The sequence below is a fragment of the Eubalaena glacialis genome, chromosome 16, assembly GCF_028564815.1.
Source record: "Eubalaena glacialis isolate mEubGla1 chromosome 16, mEubGla1.1.hap2.+ XY, whole genome shotgun sequence".
Lineage (NCBI taxonomy): Eukaryota > Metazoa > Chordata > Mammalia > Artiodactyla > Balaenidae > Eubalaena > Eubalaena glacialis.
The window spans coordinates 12,226,084-12,243,562 of NC_083731.1; the positions used below are offsets into that span (position 1 = coordinate 12,226,084).

Consider the following 17,479-nt stretch of genomic DNA (forward strand, 5'->3'; position numbering starts at 1 on the left):
TGGGCCAAGAAAAAAAGTGCAGAACATGGGGAGAGAGGCTTCCTATGAGGAAAATTAGGAAGTCCAACAGTAACAGAAACGTGTTATAGAAGAGAGAAAAAAGGCTATTTTTATCAAATGAGAAAAGCCAGTCTGAAAAGGCTACACTGGGTGAGTCCAACTACATAACACTGGAAAAGACTATGGAGACAGTAAAAGATGAGTGGTTTGCAGGGGTTGGGGGAGGGGAGGGATGAACGGGTGGAGCACAGAGGGTGTTTAGGGCAGTGAAACTATCCTGTGTGATGTTGTCATGGTGGGTGAGTGACGTCATGCCCTTGGCGAAACCCATGGAATGTAAGACACAAAGAGTGAACCCTAATGTAAACTGCAGATTCAGTTAATAATAATATATCAATACTGGCTCACTGGCTGTAACAAATACCCCACACCAGGGCAAGATGTTGATACTAAGGGATGGAGTGTGTGTGTGTGTGTGTGTGTGTGTGTGTGTGTGTGTGTGTGTGTGTGTGTGTGTGTGTGTGTGTGTGTGTGTGTGTGTCAGGCAAGGCGAGAATATGGAACCTCCGTGTGAGTTTTCTGCTCAATTTTTCTGTAAACCTAAAATTGCTCTAAAAAATAAAATAATCAAAAACACTACGGCAAGTGAAAAGATGTCTGTTACTGTCCCATCTGAGTTTTGTATATCCACCTTACTTAGGGCATTAAAAATACTATCGTCATGGAACACCTTCGATGACTCTTCGCTTTTTTTTGTATAGGATTCTGCGGTCCTGCTGGCTTCCGTGGCCTCTCTCTGGTACAGCCCAAAGCGGGGAGTGTTGCTTTTTTGAACACCAGGAAAAAGCAAGCAATAGGATCAAGGTCTGTTAAAGAATAGCTTGAACTTGTTAAGAGCAACAGGAAATCCCTTGAGTAGTTTCAGATCCTATCTTTTCTGCATCCCCTTGCCCTGTCCCTCCGCCTCCACTGTCCTATCTCAGGAGATACATGATTCTAAGGGGAACAAGTCGAACACCGAACAACCTCAACAATAACTTTTATTCTGTGAGTGCCTTAGACGTTATAGGTGCTCAGCTAGTATGCACGGACTGTGGGTGGACACACAGACGGATGGCTGGGTGGGCTGCATGGTGCCAGTAAATGCAACCCGCCCTCTTTGGGGGGTTACACGCTTGCTCTTAGTTATTAGTTAAGGTCATTAGGGAGGCTCTGTGGGTGGTTGAGATATAGAAAGATTGCTTTAAAATGCAAATATTAGATGTATTTGTATTCAAAAGATAAATTATGTGAATTAAAACATTCCATATTAAAGGAATGATTAATGGATTAAAATGAAAAGGCAAAAATGAAAATTTCAGATGTAAGAGGTGGGGCAGATTTCAAACACGAGGCAGAATATTGGTGCACTATGTACTGACTTCTCTGGGGAGACTTTCACTCTTTTGGATCATTGTAGATATTGCTGGATGGTTAAAAATATATATTCACCTTATAAACCAACTGAAAGTCACAGAATTGACTGGAATTCCTACACAGCTCCGAATCCAATATTTTTGTCACACCCACAAGAAGCCAAAACAACTGACTAAAAGTGAAATGCTCAGTCAACCAATGTTTTGTCTACATAATTTTTTAAAACAAGTTTCGAATGACTTAGTCACAGAAAATATCTGGTGTTTTGGTTACAACACAGAGCTCTGGAAGAGGAAAAGAACTGAAAGTGCTTCCCCCAAAGTGACTGGATCTTCCTTTATGCTTCCAAATAAAAATATCTAGAGGAGACGGAAGAGTTTCCCCCGGGGCTGTGCTACATGCAGACTCGAATCAGGCCACGTGTTCACGGGCAAGGATCACAAACAAGGCCTCCGGCAGCCTCAGCATTATTTTCCCTGAGGAACTCCCTCTCCCAAATCCCCAAGCAGCTCACCTTCATGCCCTGAATGTTCTTCAGCATCACATCTCCAATTCTTTGGTAATCTCCTCTGATGTGAGCATTCGAGCGGCCTTCCCTGCGAGCAAAGCATTGGAAACCAAAGCGTTAGCAGTGAAAACATGACCGGAAAGTGTGCCAGCCCCAGATGACAAAATATTAACATTTATGTCTTCCTTTCCAATCACCTATTTGTACCTCTCCCTTCTCTGTGTGTCACAGAATGTTAGTGCCAGGAGACTTTGAAATTACCCCAGTCATTCTGCAGACAAAGAATTCCACCTGTGCTTTGAGAGAGATAGGGAAGAGCCATTTTCTGTTCATTTTAATTTGGTCTCATTTTACATTCCTTTTCCCATCCCCACTTGGGTGATTTTCTCAGCATTAGAATAGCGTGGAGACGACTTGCAGTAACAAGCTCATGAAACTGATTGGGACTAACAGACACTTGTAAGAAGCAAGACTTAGCCTCAAAATCAAGGTTTCGGCTCCCAAGATCCCTTAGTCTGAAACAGACAAAGGGCTGTGTGAAAAGCCCTTGGGAAGAGAAAAATATAATTGAGGAAGTGCAGGAGACCCATGCACAGAGGCAGGTATGGGGAGAATGACCCAGAAGAGGGCAAGATGGGAGTCCCAGGTTCAGAGACAGGTCAGGGGTCCCCTAGATATCCTGGGTGGTAGATGACAAAGACGTAGGCACTTTTTTTTTTTTTTAAATATCTTTACTGGCGTATAATTGCTTTACAGTGTTGTATTAGTTTCTATTTGTTACTGTACAACAAGGTGAATCAGCCATATGTATACATGTATCCCCATAACCCCTCCCTCTTGAGCCTCCTTCCCACCCTCCCTATCCCATCCCTCTAGGTGGTCACAAAGCACCGAGCTGATCTCCCTGTGCTATGCAGCAGCTTCCCACTAGCCATGCATTTTACACTTGGTAGTGTATATATGTCAATGCTACTCTCTCATTTCATCCCAGCTTCCCCTTCACCCCCTTGTGTCCTTGAGTCCGTTCTCTACGTCTGCGTCTTTATTCCTGCCACTAGGTTCATCAGTATAGTTTTTTTAGATTCCAAAAATGTGCGTTAGGATATGTTATTTGTTCTTCTCTTTCTGACTTACTTCACTCTGTGTGACAGACTCTAGGTCCATCCACCTCACTACAAGTAACTCAATTTCGTTCCTTTTTATGGATGAGTAATATTCCGTTGTATATATGTGCCACATCTTCTTTATCCATTCATCTGTCGATGGACATTTAGGTTGCTTCCATGTCCTGGCTATCGTAAATAGTGCTGCAATGAACATTGTGGTACATGTATCTTTTTGAATTATGGTTTTCTCAGGGTATGTGGATGTGGGCATTTTTAACAGAGCATTGGGGTATATATTTATATCTCTTTGGCTCCAGGCTGTATCTGATGTTGATAATCCAGGGGCTTGAACGGCAGTGAGAAAAATAATAATAATAATGGTAGCTGGTGGTTACTGAGTACTGGTTACAGTACTGAGTGCATTACATCACTGAATCCTTGTGGCGGCACTGTGACCAGGTACCCCCATCACCCCCATTAAACAGCTAAATACTGAGGCACAAAGAAATGAAGCAACATGCCTAATGTCAGTGGTCACGAGGCGGGAGCTTGTACCTGAGCCCAGGAGCCCGACCCATACAACCTCTAACCGCAATACCCGTGCACATCTGCCAGTTTACCCGCTGAATTTCCCAGAGAAAATTAAAACATGATTTTCAACAACAAACCTGGCTAATATCTTCAAACCAACTGTTCAGGATAGCCAGAAGCCAACTTAAAGGAAAAGGAAGAATCAGACATGAAAAAAGGTAAAAATCTGGGCACAGAAGTGAAAGGTACTCAGAGCGGAATAAAACACCTGCAGCCCGAGTGCGGAGGGTGATGATTTACACCCAGAGATGCCACCGCCCTACGCCTCCAGCACCGGGAGGAGTGACCCCCTCTCGGCATCTGGAGCTTTCCATAACTGCCAGCTCAACCTCTGATGCAGCAAGGATTTCAGGATGGGGAGAGGAAGGCCCGGAGGAAGGCACTTAATGAAGCAGCCCAGGGGGTAGGTAGAGTAGTCAGGGCCGATAGAAAACAGGGGGGCTGGCTCCTCCCCTAGCCCCCAGCTCCACCCCAACCAGGCAGTGACAACACCATATATTCCACTGGTTCTAACTGAGCATACACTGTGAATTACATCACAGGGGAGACGGGCCCCCAGACCCATTAGGGAATTAAAGTTTCTCTAAAATAAAAGGAGCAGACTTCCCTTGTGGCGCAGTGGTTAAGAATCCGCCTGCCAATGCAGGCGACACGGGTTTGAGCCCTGGTCCGGGAAGATCCCACATGCCACGGAGCAACTAAGCCCGTGCGCCACAGCTACTGAGCCTGTGCTCTAGAGCCCGCGAGCCACAACTACTGAGCCTGCGCTCTAGAGCCCATGAGCCACAACTATTGAGCCCACGTGCCATAACTACTGAAGCCCGTGTGCCTAGAGCCTGTGCTCCGCAACAAGAGAAGCCACGGCAATGAGAAGCTCGCGCATGGCAACGAAGAGTAGCCCCCGCTCGCCGCAACTTACAGAAAGCCCGCGTGCAGCAACGAAGACCCAATGCAGCCATAAATAAACAAATAAACAAATAAATTTTAAAAAATAATAACAAAATAAAAGGAGCAAGGGTACCCATGATGCTCCCAGCCCCTGCCAGGGTCTTCTACAGCTCCCCTAGGGCTGGCTTTCTTTACCTATTCCATTCTCTTCCACCGCAATGCAGAATCCCTCAATCCTTCTGCTTCCTCTTAGCTGCCAAAACAAACAAGTTGGCTGATGGCTTTAATTACTATTCACTTCTCCTCTAATTAAAATATGGGTTCTCTCCTCACCACTCCCTGAATTGGTTCTGTGCAAGATTACCGTTAACCTAAACCACCGAAGCACGTATTGTCACTCCTGCGTAGCTGGGCCCAAAGTCCTGGCACTCTGCTCTCTGGCTTCTGGAAGCCTCTCTCTCCAGCCCCCTGCTTTCTACCTTGGTCAGATCTTCAGTCCTCTTTGCCAAGCTCTGCTCTTCAGGCCACTCCTAAGATGTCTCTGCGTCGGGAATCCAGCCCCGGTTACCTTCTCTCTTCGCTTTCTACTTCTCCCTAAGCAAGCCCTTCTATTCCCCATGGTTTCAATTCACGATGCCAAATCTATGCCTCGATAACCTGTGTAATTATTTCATACCTTCGAGAGGGCGCTGCACGAGTGACCCGCAGGCATCTCAAAACTCAAGGGATTCTGCACAGAGTTAATTGCTGCCAAGACCCAACCTTTGCCTCCACTTCCTTCCTTAATGAAGTGGCTGCCCTGCCTCAGCCTCAAGCTAGGAGCTTCGGTTATCCACACTCGTCCGCCTCCCTGATCCTCAGCCATTGGCTCACATTCTCCCCCCAAAATGGGCTCAGCGGAGAATGCTCAGGCGTTTGACGGAGACCAGCCTTCCCTCCGAGACGGCCCTCAGCCTCTGCTCGCGATCAAGTATTATTCCACCCCGTCAGCTACAGGGCTGTGGCATCTCTGGATTTTTTGCACGTGGCTGTTAATCGAGTCATGATGGAGATGTTCATCGTTTGGCCATCCTGGGGATCCTGCGTGTGTCTGGGTGTGGCTGGGAACTTACTGGTTGCTCTTCTCCTTACACACCTGGGGCAGAAAGTGGGGGCGTTCCTGCTGTTCAGAACCCCACCCCCACCCCCGCACCTTCAACATCACAGGAAGCTCCCTTAGGAGGTGGAAAGTTCTCCTTCCCTCCCCGCCACATCTGAACAAGAGGAGGACCTCACTGCTGAGCCAGAACGGCCTGATTTCAGGAAAAGGAGGGAAGACACAACGTAAACTTGATTTCCAGGTCTGTAGCTATTATCTTGGAACTTAAATCACTGACCCCAAAACTTCCAAACGGACGTGCCATTTGACAACGCACATGAGAAAGGTCTTCAGTTAATCCACAGGACAGAATTTAAATGTTTTAGCGAGAACGCTCTGGATTGGGGGTGGGAGCAAGGGGAGAAACAGGGGGTCTCAGCTCCCATTAGCACTGAACAATCCCTTCCCTCTCACGGAGAGCACCCCAACCCAAGGGAAATGAAGAGCTGCAAAGCCGACTGGGAGGAGGGGCGGGGAGCGGTGATGGAGGCCAAACTTTATTGACTTCACTTCCTTTCTTCTTCGCCAACTATTTATTAAAAGAACACGTACTGATGTGAAAACCCCAGATGCAAGGAGACCTTCCTTCCTGCATCGGCTGGCCAGCAGAACCTTATCTGTTTCTCTAAGTCTTCAGCGTCTTTACTTTCATTTTAGAAACTTCTCTGGGATAGTATCTCTGGTCTCCTGTGCGCAGGGAACACCCTGATGTCGATCCACCGAGGGGGGGCAGCTCTAGGCCATGTGGTGACAACAGGCTGGGGCCTGGGAAGTTCATGCAACCAGCAGAGGCAGCTCGGCCCCCTTCCTGTCCCCTCCCCATTGCAGCACACGGCAAGTGCCAGCCCCGCTTGGTTCCAGAACATGGAATCAGCCTACGGGAGAGGGGACGAGACCTGATGCTCTTGCTGCCCTGTATAGAATTACCGTCGTGTTCTACACTTCCTCTACATGTTAATGCCAGCAAATCCACAAGTCCAAAGCACTGGCTTTACTGTAAAGAGCTAAAAGGTCACTTTAGGGACTCCCCGGCGGCCCAGTGGTTAGGACTCCGCACTTCCAAGGCAGGGGGCGCAGATTCGATCCCTGGTTGGGGAATTAAGATCCCACATGCCGTGCGGTGCATCCAAAAAAAAAAAGGTCACTTTACTATGGAGAACATAAAAAAGTAATTATAACTGTTCCGGAACAGCCTCTGGATGTTAACCTCACAAGAAAAGAGTCCTTGTTTGGAAGATGGGGCCACATATTTGTTGTCTGGGTAATTACCGCATGGCAACACAGCTGAAAATTCTTTTGACAATTTCGCTTTGGAAACCCATATACCAAGAAGCCTTCCAGATGCTAAATTCTGACCTGGGCACCACGATTCACGTGCTCCCGGGAGCAACTACATGTTATCTCAGCACAAGGTTGAACACATACACACACACACACACACACACACACGGAATCTGAGTCTTCCCAACCCTCTGTAAACATTTCATTGACCACTACGTGAGCTGGTCAGCAGCTCAGCAACAGGCAGACCAAAGTCTGGCCCTGCCCTCCCCCTCAGAACAAAGAACCGTCTTATCAGATTAAAACATAAAAGCAAACCAGGCAGCTTGGAGCTGGAAGGCTGACTTTTTCAACCCGGCTCTGTGTCGGGGTGCTCTCGGACCCCAGGAAAACAGATTTAACTTTGTGAATTTTTAGGCCTCGTTTGCAAAACAAACACCATGCCCTAATTCTTACTGTTCCTTGTGGTTCCTATGATTCTCAATGGAAAAAAAAAAAAAGGCTGTAATTGTGTGTGCTTGTGTATCTGTGTAAATAAAAGAATAAGAATAATATGTAAATGAGCAAATGAGCAAAGACAAATTTTCCATTAATATGTAGGGTAGGGGTGGTGGCTGGGTTCAAAAAGCAAACAAATTAGCCAAAGTAATAGATTTTTATATGTGTGTATATATATACATAAATATTATAAATATATTATATATATATTAGCCGCATGTAATTAATAGTTGTGGATTTCAATATTCTTTGATGAATTTCAATATCCTTCGAAATCCCTGGAGAGGAAAATCCCATTAATTTGAACATTAATTCACATCCCCACTCGTGGGGAAGGCATTTATGCGAGAGATGTCCCCACTGGGCCAGGGGACACGGTTTCCCTCCGGCAGTGACAGGTGAGGGATCCATCCCGTCTGTCCTTCAGTGCAGGTGGGACACGGCAGCCTCATGCTCTCCGCCTTCAGTTACACTACTGGGTGGCTTAAAGCTATGGCTTTTCTTCTTCTGAGGTTTAACACCAGGTCCTGTTTAATAAGAGGCACTAAAGTTACAGCCCACTCATAGGCAGGCTTGATGGCACCCAGATGAGACCTGGGTTCAGTACTGTTAACGGCCACGTATTAAAACGCAGCAGGACAGAAAGGCCGTTTCAAACTCATAAGCGGCCTGCCGAGTGCTCTCTCTCAAGTGTTTCCCAGCAGAAACCCACCTGCGATTCAGGCAATTGGAAAAATCATTTCTGTTTTTCTAAAAAAAGTAGCTTGCTCTTAAAGCACAGTGGGCTATACAGTCGGGAATACAGCAGATAATCCAAGAAAAATAGCTCCTGCATATGCCTGAGAACAGGCAATTTTATCATGTGTTAAGAGGAAACAATCACCAACCACCACTGTCCCTGGAGCCCTAGGTAGACAGTGGGAAGCTGAGTCAGGGCAGAATACAGTGGGAAGATCACAGTGTCTTTCTTGCCTTTGAAACAAAGATGAAATTTTAAATTTTAAATAAATTTATATAAAAGAAAGTAAGTGTACACACGTTTCCCCCCCCCCCCACCCAGGTACACCCATGATCCATATCTTGTTCTAACTTCCTTCCACTGTGTATTTTTTCCAAAATGTTTTCCAGGTAGATCACGCTGCCTTGTCTCCAGTGAGTTTCACTGTTTATTTGGAGAGTGATGATTTAAAACCCTTTTTGCACAGTCTTCTTTTTAAAACCAATGAAAATCTTCAAACAAAAGCTTTTACACAAGGGAAGTAGCCCTGATCTGCCTGAAGCAGGGAGCAGAGGGGTCAGAGAACCGCCCTTGAGTCTTGCATTTTAAATCAATGACTCTGATTTCTAAGAAAGTGAATGGCGGGGCATTCGGTCCTAATGGGAAAGGCAGACTGTGTCCACTGTCTGTCTTCCACTCAGAGTTCCTCCCCTTTATGTCTCCAAAACTGTGCTGTCCAATACAGTATCCACGTATGGTTATTTAAATTTTAACTTTACTTAAAATAAAATTTAAAAATTCAGTTCCTCAGCCACACTAGCCCTATTTCAAGGGCTCAAGAGCCACATGTGGCTAATGGCTGTTGCATTGAACAATGCGGACACAGAGTATCTCCATCACCACAGTTCCACTGGAGAGCACTGCTCTAGACAGAACCAGAGAATAAGCTAACAGCTACTGCTTCTGCCTCCTGGTTCGTGGGCTCCAGGGAAAGTTAGAAGTGGGGTGTGGGGCTTCCCTGGTGGCGCAGTGGTTAAGAATCCACCTGCCAGTGCAGGGGACATGGGTTCGAGCCCTGGTCCGGGAAGATCCCACACGCCGCGGAGCAACTCAGCCTGTGCGCCACAACTACTGAGCCTGCGCTCTAGAGCTCGCGAGCCACAACTACTGAGCCCACGTGCCACAACTACTGAATCCCACGTGCCTAGAGCCCATGCTCTGCAACAAGCCACCGCAATGAGAAGCCCATGCACCGCAACGAAGAGTAGCCCCTGCTCGCCGCAACTAGAGAAAGCCCGCGTGCAGCAATGAATACCCAACGCAGCCAAAAAATAAAAACAAATTATAAAATAAATGAATCTATAAAAAAAAATAAGTGGGGTGTGGTTCTCCCTAGCTTTACACTGAACAACTTCTGGCAAGGCACTTCCTTTTCAGAGCCTTATTTTCCATAGGCATAAAGATGGGGATAGGCGCACCAGACTGTTGGATTGTCAAAGGAGACAATTTAAGGGAAAATGCTTTGAAAGATACTGTAAACGTGCAAGGTGTTTTACCGTATACATATCTATGGTCCTTTTTTTTTTTTTAACACCTCTAGAATACTGACAGTTTCTGTTCTGGAAAAGGGTCAGATGCCCAATGGTCTCTTGGCATGAGTAGAAAACAGAACAGGAGCTCTGGAGCTCTGCCCGGGCTCTGCTTCCAAGTCTTTTCAGGCTACTTCTGGCTGCCTCCTCGGTGCAGGGCACAGGGAGAGATGTAACTGGAACACAAGCTCTCAAAGCGCAGGAACCGTGGCCTGTTTGGTTCACTGAACACTGAGAACGGTGCCTAATACACAGTAAGGGCACAGTAAATATTTGCTGAACAAACGAAAAGTGACCATCTCGCCACAAAAACTCTTTGATTAGAAAAAATTCAAATCCATCTTCTCAGACTCTAGACCCAAAGGCGATACTTCCGCAGACAAAGTCACCATAGGGCGAGTGTTGACCAGATGCCATGAGCTTCCTGCCACTTCCGAGAGGAGGACAAACACCACGGGAGAGCGCTCGGGGCAGAAGGGCCAGCAGTGCTGATCTCCCGGAGCCAGAGCGGGACGGAAGGACACAATTCTGGAGACCAGGGTGCTGGATGGGGCTCTGCTGGCTTCGGCCGTGTGGCCAAGGGCAAGCCGTGCTCTCATGCTCTCCTCTGAAGCACGAGGAGTCACGGCAGATGCTGTCCCACCCCCCTTCCAGGTGTTTAAAACCCTGTGCTTCGACAACACAGCTTCAAAGACACCAACTACGGATCAGCTCAGACCTAAGTCCAAGTCATGCCTCTGTCACTTAAGAGCTGTGTGGTCATGAGCAAGGAGTTTGACCTCTCTGAGCCTCATTTTCCCAATCATAAAATGGGAAAAACAACACCTACACCCGGGGAAATTCTTTTTCACCAAGGATCGGCAAGCTTTTTCTGTAAAGAGCCAGATAGTAAGTAGTGTAGGCTTTGCAGGCCATCCGAGCTCTGTCCCAACTACTCAACTCTGCTGATGGAGCACCAAAGCAGCCGCAGACAATAGGGAAAAGGACGGGCACAGCTGTGTTCTAAATAAAACTTTATTAACACACACAGGTGGCAGAGCAGATCTGGCCACGGGCTGTAGTTTGCCAACCCCTGATTTTGAAGATCAAGTGGGAAAAGCAGAGTGGTCATTTTATTTTGACTAATAATGCCAACCTGGCAATGGTATAAGGTACATAAAGAGTTTGCACGTAATAAGTGCTCACTAGTGGAAGTTTATTATTAGTCTTAATGCCACAAACATTGCATCGTGATAACTGGTTTTCTAAGTGTGAAAGCACTGTCCATCCTCATCTGCCAGCCCTCCTTCTACTTTGAGTCTTTGAAACATAACAACAGACAAATTTAATAATCTTCAAGATTTACCCCGGAGGAAACCAAGACATTTTCATGAATTTGATTTGTGAGTATTTTGAGCAACTATTGTGTGGTGGCCCCTGTGTTTGGTGTAATGAGTACTATTCATTCTTTTTTTTTTAAATACAATTTTTAAAGCTTACACTCCATTTACAGTTATTACAAAATATTTGGCTATATTCCCCATGTCATACAATACATCCCTGTAGCCTATCTTACACCCAATAGTTTGTACCTCCCAATGCTGTGAAAAAGTACTTTCTATGATGATGGAAATGTCTTTTATGTCTGCTGTCCAATACGTAGCCACTAGCCGCATGGGACTCATAGCCCTTGAGATGTGGCTCGTGTTACTGAGAAACTGAATTTTTAATTTAAATTATTTTAAACAAACCGCTCCAAGTGGCTAGTGGCTACCGCATGGGACAGTGCAGCTTTAGATGTCCTCGTTTATCCTTGTCTTACATTGTTTTCCATTTGTGAACTGTCTCAGAATCTGTGTGGAAGATGAGGCATAAAAGGATTTAAAACCACAACAAAAAATGAGCCTTAGCAAGAGTTGTGATGCAGTTTACCAACGAGAAGTCATACATTCGTTCAGGCAGGTAAATATCACCCGGAGTTCCACCCTAGTCTAAGTGACACAGGAATAGCTCCCCCCCTCCCCCGAGGAAACGACCGTCCCGGCAGATGCTAAGACGTGCGCGTCAGGAGCTGAGCTTCCAGGTGAACCGTGAGGGGCGGGCGACCAGTAACTGTCTCGGGAAGTCAGAGAAGGAGAGAAGTCAGAGAAGGAGAGACAGAGGTTAGTGGGGAAGGAGGGAGGGAGGAATCACGGCTTCTGAACCGGGCTAAGTCAATTTTACAGGTGGAAAAATCAATGCGGTTAATCGACTTTGCTGGATTCAAGAGTGACTCAGGATTCCTGACATGAGGGGTCGTCACCCTAACTTCCTGCTCATGACAAAACTCATGACGGTTGGAACGCTGGGAGCACATCAAGCCTGCGAGGCAGTGCGATTCAACATCAGACAAGGACGTTCCAAGAGACAAGGCACCGCAGCTGCTTTTACTCTAAAAGAGTAGCGTTGTCATTGCCGGCAGTGAACGCACCATGGTTAAGACAAGAACCCGCCGCCCGTAAGAATTATCCAGCCATGAAGAAAGCGTGTGGGGCGGGAATGATTACTCCGTGAAATAATTACAAGGGTTCTCCGCAGTCAACCTTGACAAATATTTTGATCTTGGGCAACAACAAAATAACATAGAAATCAGAGCCTTTCCTTATGTGGATGCGGGAAACGGTCCACAGACATCAACTTCAGGGGGAACCAAAGCGTTCATTTCACATAAACTACCCGCAGGGGCAAAGCCAGCCAGAGCTGCACGGTGTGGCAGGAACCGTCAGCCACTGGCGACCTCTCAAAAGTACGGTGGCCAGGGTCTGGTCCATCCTCGGTGACCCAGAGATGAAGCGTGGGGGGCAGACTCTCCGGGCTGAAGGGAGGGGAGGTGGGGGCGTGTGCACGTGTGCTTCTCCGGGTTGAAAGCGGGGGGAGGCGTGTGCACGCGTGCGGTACCGGCAGGTGCTGCTGCCTCAACCACAAGAGGATGCTACCCCTCGAGAGAGGATGCTGTGAGAATCTGCTCTGACTGCAGGGCGAGCCAGCTGCCTCTGGCAGTGGTGGTCACTGCAGCCCCCAGGGGCTGGTAAAAAGAACAGGGTCCCTGCCCATCCTGCTTACAGGACCCTCAGGCGTACAAGCTCACGACAACAGGTTGTCCAGTCACAGGGCTCCTTTCTACATTTCCCATAATGATCCCAAGTTCAAACACAGGTCAGAGAAGACAGTGTGTTAATTAACATCAGAGGTCTGCACCTCAGGATAAAAGCACAGCATCTGACCAGCTGGGATGATCGCTCACCACACCCCTCACAGGGTCACTTAAGAAAGGTCAAAAAGCCTGTTTTTCCTTCCCTACCTGTTTAAAATAAAGCCCATGGACCTCACAGAGCTGTAGGGCCATGAAGGGAAACAATAATGGGAGATGAAAAGAGCCTCCAAGAATGAGGAAGATGCCGAGAAGCGAGACTTGGCATGGTGAGGACGGCCTTCAGATGGAAAGGCACCTGGACGGGTAAGCCCCGCCCACCCTCAACAGGTTCTGAATCAGTAAGATGACAAGAGCTGAGCTCTCAGCTTAGGTACCATTTTAGCTTTAAACTGAGGTCTTATGTTCAATTTAACCCATCAAGGCCTGGCTGCGAAGGCTGACTGGGTCCGAATGGAGGCAATTCAATCAGCAGACGTACCTGCCACCCTCCGTGAGGTTCCAGTAAGTTAATTCAGGGAAGCACTTGGCAGCGCCCACAGAGAACCCACAGGTGTTCTCTGTGAAGCCTCTGGTCTTATCCTGCACTGGATTCCCTGTGACTTTCTTTTTTCTATTTTAAAAAAGTTGTGGCTATATATATATAACCTAGCATTTCCCTTCAAAACTAGTTTTTAGGTGTACAGCTCAGTGGCATCAAGTACAGTCATGCCGCTGTGCAACCACCAGCACCAGGCTTCTCTAGAACTTTTTCATCTTTCCAAACTGAGATTCCACATCCCCTGAACACTAACTCCCCATTTCCCCCTACCCAGCCCCTGGCAGCCACCATTCTCTTTTCCATCTCCATGAATTGACTACTCTAGGTGCCTCATAGAATTAGAATCATATAGTATTTGTCCTGGCTTTTACTTCACTTAGTATAATGCCTTTAAGGTTCATCCACGTTGTAGCAGGTGTCAGACTGTCCTTCCTTCTAAAGGCTGAATAATATCCCATTGCATAGATTGACCACATTGGGTTTATCCACTCACATGTCAATGGCCATTAGGTTGTTTCTACCTTTTGGCTATTGTGAATAATGCTGTTATGAACACGGATGTACAAGTTACCTGTTTTGAGTTCTTTCTTTCAAATCTTTTGAGTATATACCTAAGAGTGGAACTCCTGGATCATATGGTAATTCTGTATTTACTTTTTTGAAGAATCCCTACGCTTTTCTCTCAATGATACCCAGAGCAGGTACGATGATAAGAAAAATATTCTATTCACTTTTGTTCCATGATGGTTCACTGGTGCTTCTTTCTGTAAAGATGTTCCACTTTTGGGGGTGGACACAAACAATCTTCTCACCCATTCAGTCATTTCCACTCCACTTCAAGCTCAGCCACGGTGAGACAGAACCACTCCACCAGGGAAACACTCCTCATCATAGCCTGCAAGATTGCCACAGCCCTGGAAGAGGAGCCGCCTTTCTGCTTTGGATGGACAGCCGATCCCTCATGGACACCGTCCTGTCTCTCCTCCCCACAGAAGCCCCCAGCATCCTGAGGCTGCACCTGCACCCTGGGGAACCTCAAACCATCTCTGCCACCTGGGCATCACTCTCCAAACCACGCTCCCCTCTGGCATCCTCCACCCCCGCCCTCTTATTCTTTTTTCAAATCTCTGGTGGCTTCTCCAGCTTCCTTTGCTGGCTCATGCTCTGCCATAAGCCATGATTATAGAAAGTTGCCCCCCAAAGTGTATTCAACAAGATTCTGTCCCTGGCTCTCTTTTGTCTCAACATTCTCTTCCTTAAAGATTTGACTCTTCTTGTGGATAATTTCCACATCTACACCACTGCGTCTGATTTCTTTCCCAAGTCGGAGACTGGCATTTCCAACTGCCTGTACGGCTTCATTATTGACCCCTCGAAATTGATGTGCCCCAAAGCAAGCTCCTCTTCCCTCCACTTTACTTGCTTTTTCCCTTTCTTCTTCAATGTTGCTCTTAATTTCACGACCATCCTCCCAGTTAGCCGGGCTCAAAGCTCCAGGGGCCTCCCCTTCGCTTCTCCTTTGTTCCACGAGCCCTGAGACTTGGTGAATTTCCACATGGGGTCTTTCCAGCCCTCTTGGCTGAACTTCTGCTCTCCTACCAAGCGACGACGCTACCTCAAGGTTCTTCTAAAAAAAAAACCCAGCTGATCCTTCTTCGAAGCTGTGTGCCCACAGCCAACGCCGAGTGCCTCCTTGCATGCCCCTCTTTGGGTCCCAGCTCCCTGCCAGCTGTCAGCCGAGTTCCAGCCCCAGCAGAACCCACCAAGACGCACTGTTCCAGGGCAGGTCTGCATCCATCTCTGGGGAATGACTTGGCCAGTTTGTCCTCAGCGCCTGTCAGTCATTTCAGGGCTGGAATCTGGGGCTCCTGCCCAAAGACCAAAGATCTTTAGTGGCTTTCTCTGAATGCATTTGAACAGCTGAGTAAAATGTCCTTGCTTTCAAAAGGAAAAGCATCCTGCATGTTTTCAGAAGTCACCGAACCTGTTCTGTTTCCTTGTTTCTGAAGAAACAGGGCAACTTCGGCTTGGGCCAGAATGAAAACGGTCCAGCCTCTTCTCAGGTGTGTTGACTTAGGAGAACGCACCATTTGGACAGGGGCAGGTGTGTTTACTCAGCCGGGGTCCAGTCTAATCATTTGGGAAAACTTCCTGGTAATTTTTCCCCACTGCTGATGGAAGTATTTGACAACCTAACTTAGGCCTGCAAAGAAAGGCATGGTGGCTGTGATATTTATGCCCCAAATCTAGGGGACCTTGAGGTGCACTGTAAACTTTAGACTTCTTTCTATTAACAATAATTAAAAATATTATTACTGAATAAAGTCTGGAGTTTAGTGGATAATAATGTAGTGTTAAAAGAGAAAGGACAGATCCAAAGTGGAGTTACTTGGGCTAAAACCAAGACCTAATACCTAACCTAACTGCAGTTACAACCTCCCCCAGGAATGTAATCCTAGTCAGTCAGCCAGGAATTTTCCGGTCAGCACCAATGAGGTCATCTGTCACGTGGGCCCTCTCAATCCCCAAACGAAGATGAGGTCACCTGTCACACAGACCCCTTCTGTCCCCCAGGTAGGTTACCTACGTCCGAAATAATGTTTTTTGTTTATTCCTTGTTTTGTCTTTAAAGACCGTTCCCTTCCTGGAGCTCCTTGGAGCTCCTCTCTACTAGCTAGATGGAATGGTGCCCATTCATGAATCATCTAATAAAGCCAATCAGACCTTTAAAATTTACTCACTCAAATTTTGCTTTTTAATAGAACCAACACTGGTTCCTTAGTTTTGACGAATGTGCCCAGTGATATAAGTTGACGTCAGCAGGAGGGTAGGGCAGAGGAGTGTGCAGAAATTCTATTCTCATGGCAACTTTTCTCTAAATCTAAGATTTTGATTTATAGAAGTTTACATTAAAAAATGGTCTGGGGACTTCTCTGGTGGTCCAGTGGGTAAGACTCCACGCTCCCAATGCAGGGGGCCCAGGTTCGATCCCTGTTCGGGGAACTAGATGCTGCATACCGCAACTAAGAGTCTGCATGCTGCAACTAAGATCTGGCGCAGCCAAAATGAATGAATGAATGAATGAATAAGTATTAGAAAAATTTTTTAAATGGATAAAAAAATATTAAAAAAAAAAAAAATGGTCCGTCTTCCCCACCTTTTTCTGTGTGGGACAGGACACCAAGCCCTTTACAGACACTGTCCCATTTAGTTGGTGTGATGGCCCTGTGAAGTGGAGACCGCACCCCACACCTTACAGGTGAGGAAACGAGGCCGTGCAAGGCCATGGACAGCTGGATGTGGACCTCAGGTGGCGTGATGGAGGATGCAGGCACAGCCATCCCACGCCACGTGAGCCAGGCCATGTCTCCCATCTCAGAGTATCAATACACACACCCACACACACACACACACGAGTCTTTCTGTCAATAACCCAGAGCAAACTCCTTTCTTAATAAACTCCATGTGATCCAGTCTTCTCATTGAACATATCTGCTCATGGGTTGCCTCTCCTGTGTGGGCATTAATGGCCCACGTGTCCTCCAAGACAGAACTGGCCAGTGACGCCCTCTGCCCACACTGGACATGGCCCACTCATCCACGAGAGGGCCTGGCCTTCCTTGCCCCACGAGCCTGACCCCTCCTCTGAGAATGCAAGTCCCCAGCGGGCGAAGACTGACACTCACCAGCTCACTCCCCCACCCACCCACCCACCCGGCTCACCCATGCACTCATTCATTCACTCATTCAGTCATTGCTCATAGAAGAAACAAGAGTTATAAGCCAAATGCAAACCAAGGCATCAGAGAATCTTCGGTTTGTCACAGGCAGTCTACATCAGTTGTTTCAGAAAAGTCATTCATCTCAGTCATCTCAAGAAGCAATTTAAAATGCAAATTTCTGGGTCTGACCCCAATGTTCTAATTAAGGAGGGCTGGGTGGGGCCTGGCAGTCTGTACTTTTTCAAAACTTCCCTGGCCCATCAACCCCAGGTGACCCTGATGCCCTGCCAGGTTTGGGGTTTCGCCCAATAGAT

General features: G+C 47.1%; 1 protein-coding gene across 6 annotated transcripts in view; it reads right to left on the reverse strand.

Annotated features, from left to right (window-relative positions):
• FARP1 (FERM, ARH/RhoGEF and pleckstrin domain protein 1) overlaps window positions 1-17,479 on the reverse strand; it is a 291,156-nt gene that overhangs the window by 22,081 nt on the left and 251,596 nt on the right. For all 6 annotated transcript variants that reach the window (XM_061171145.1, XM_061171147.1, XM_061171146.1 and 3 more), the window contains exon 17: window positions 1,931-2,012. In XM_061171145.1, coding sequence (XP_061027128.1) covers window positions 1,931-2,012 — 82 coding nt within the window. The remainder of the gene's footprint in view (window positions 1-1,930; window positions 2,013-17,479) is intronic.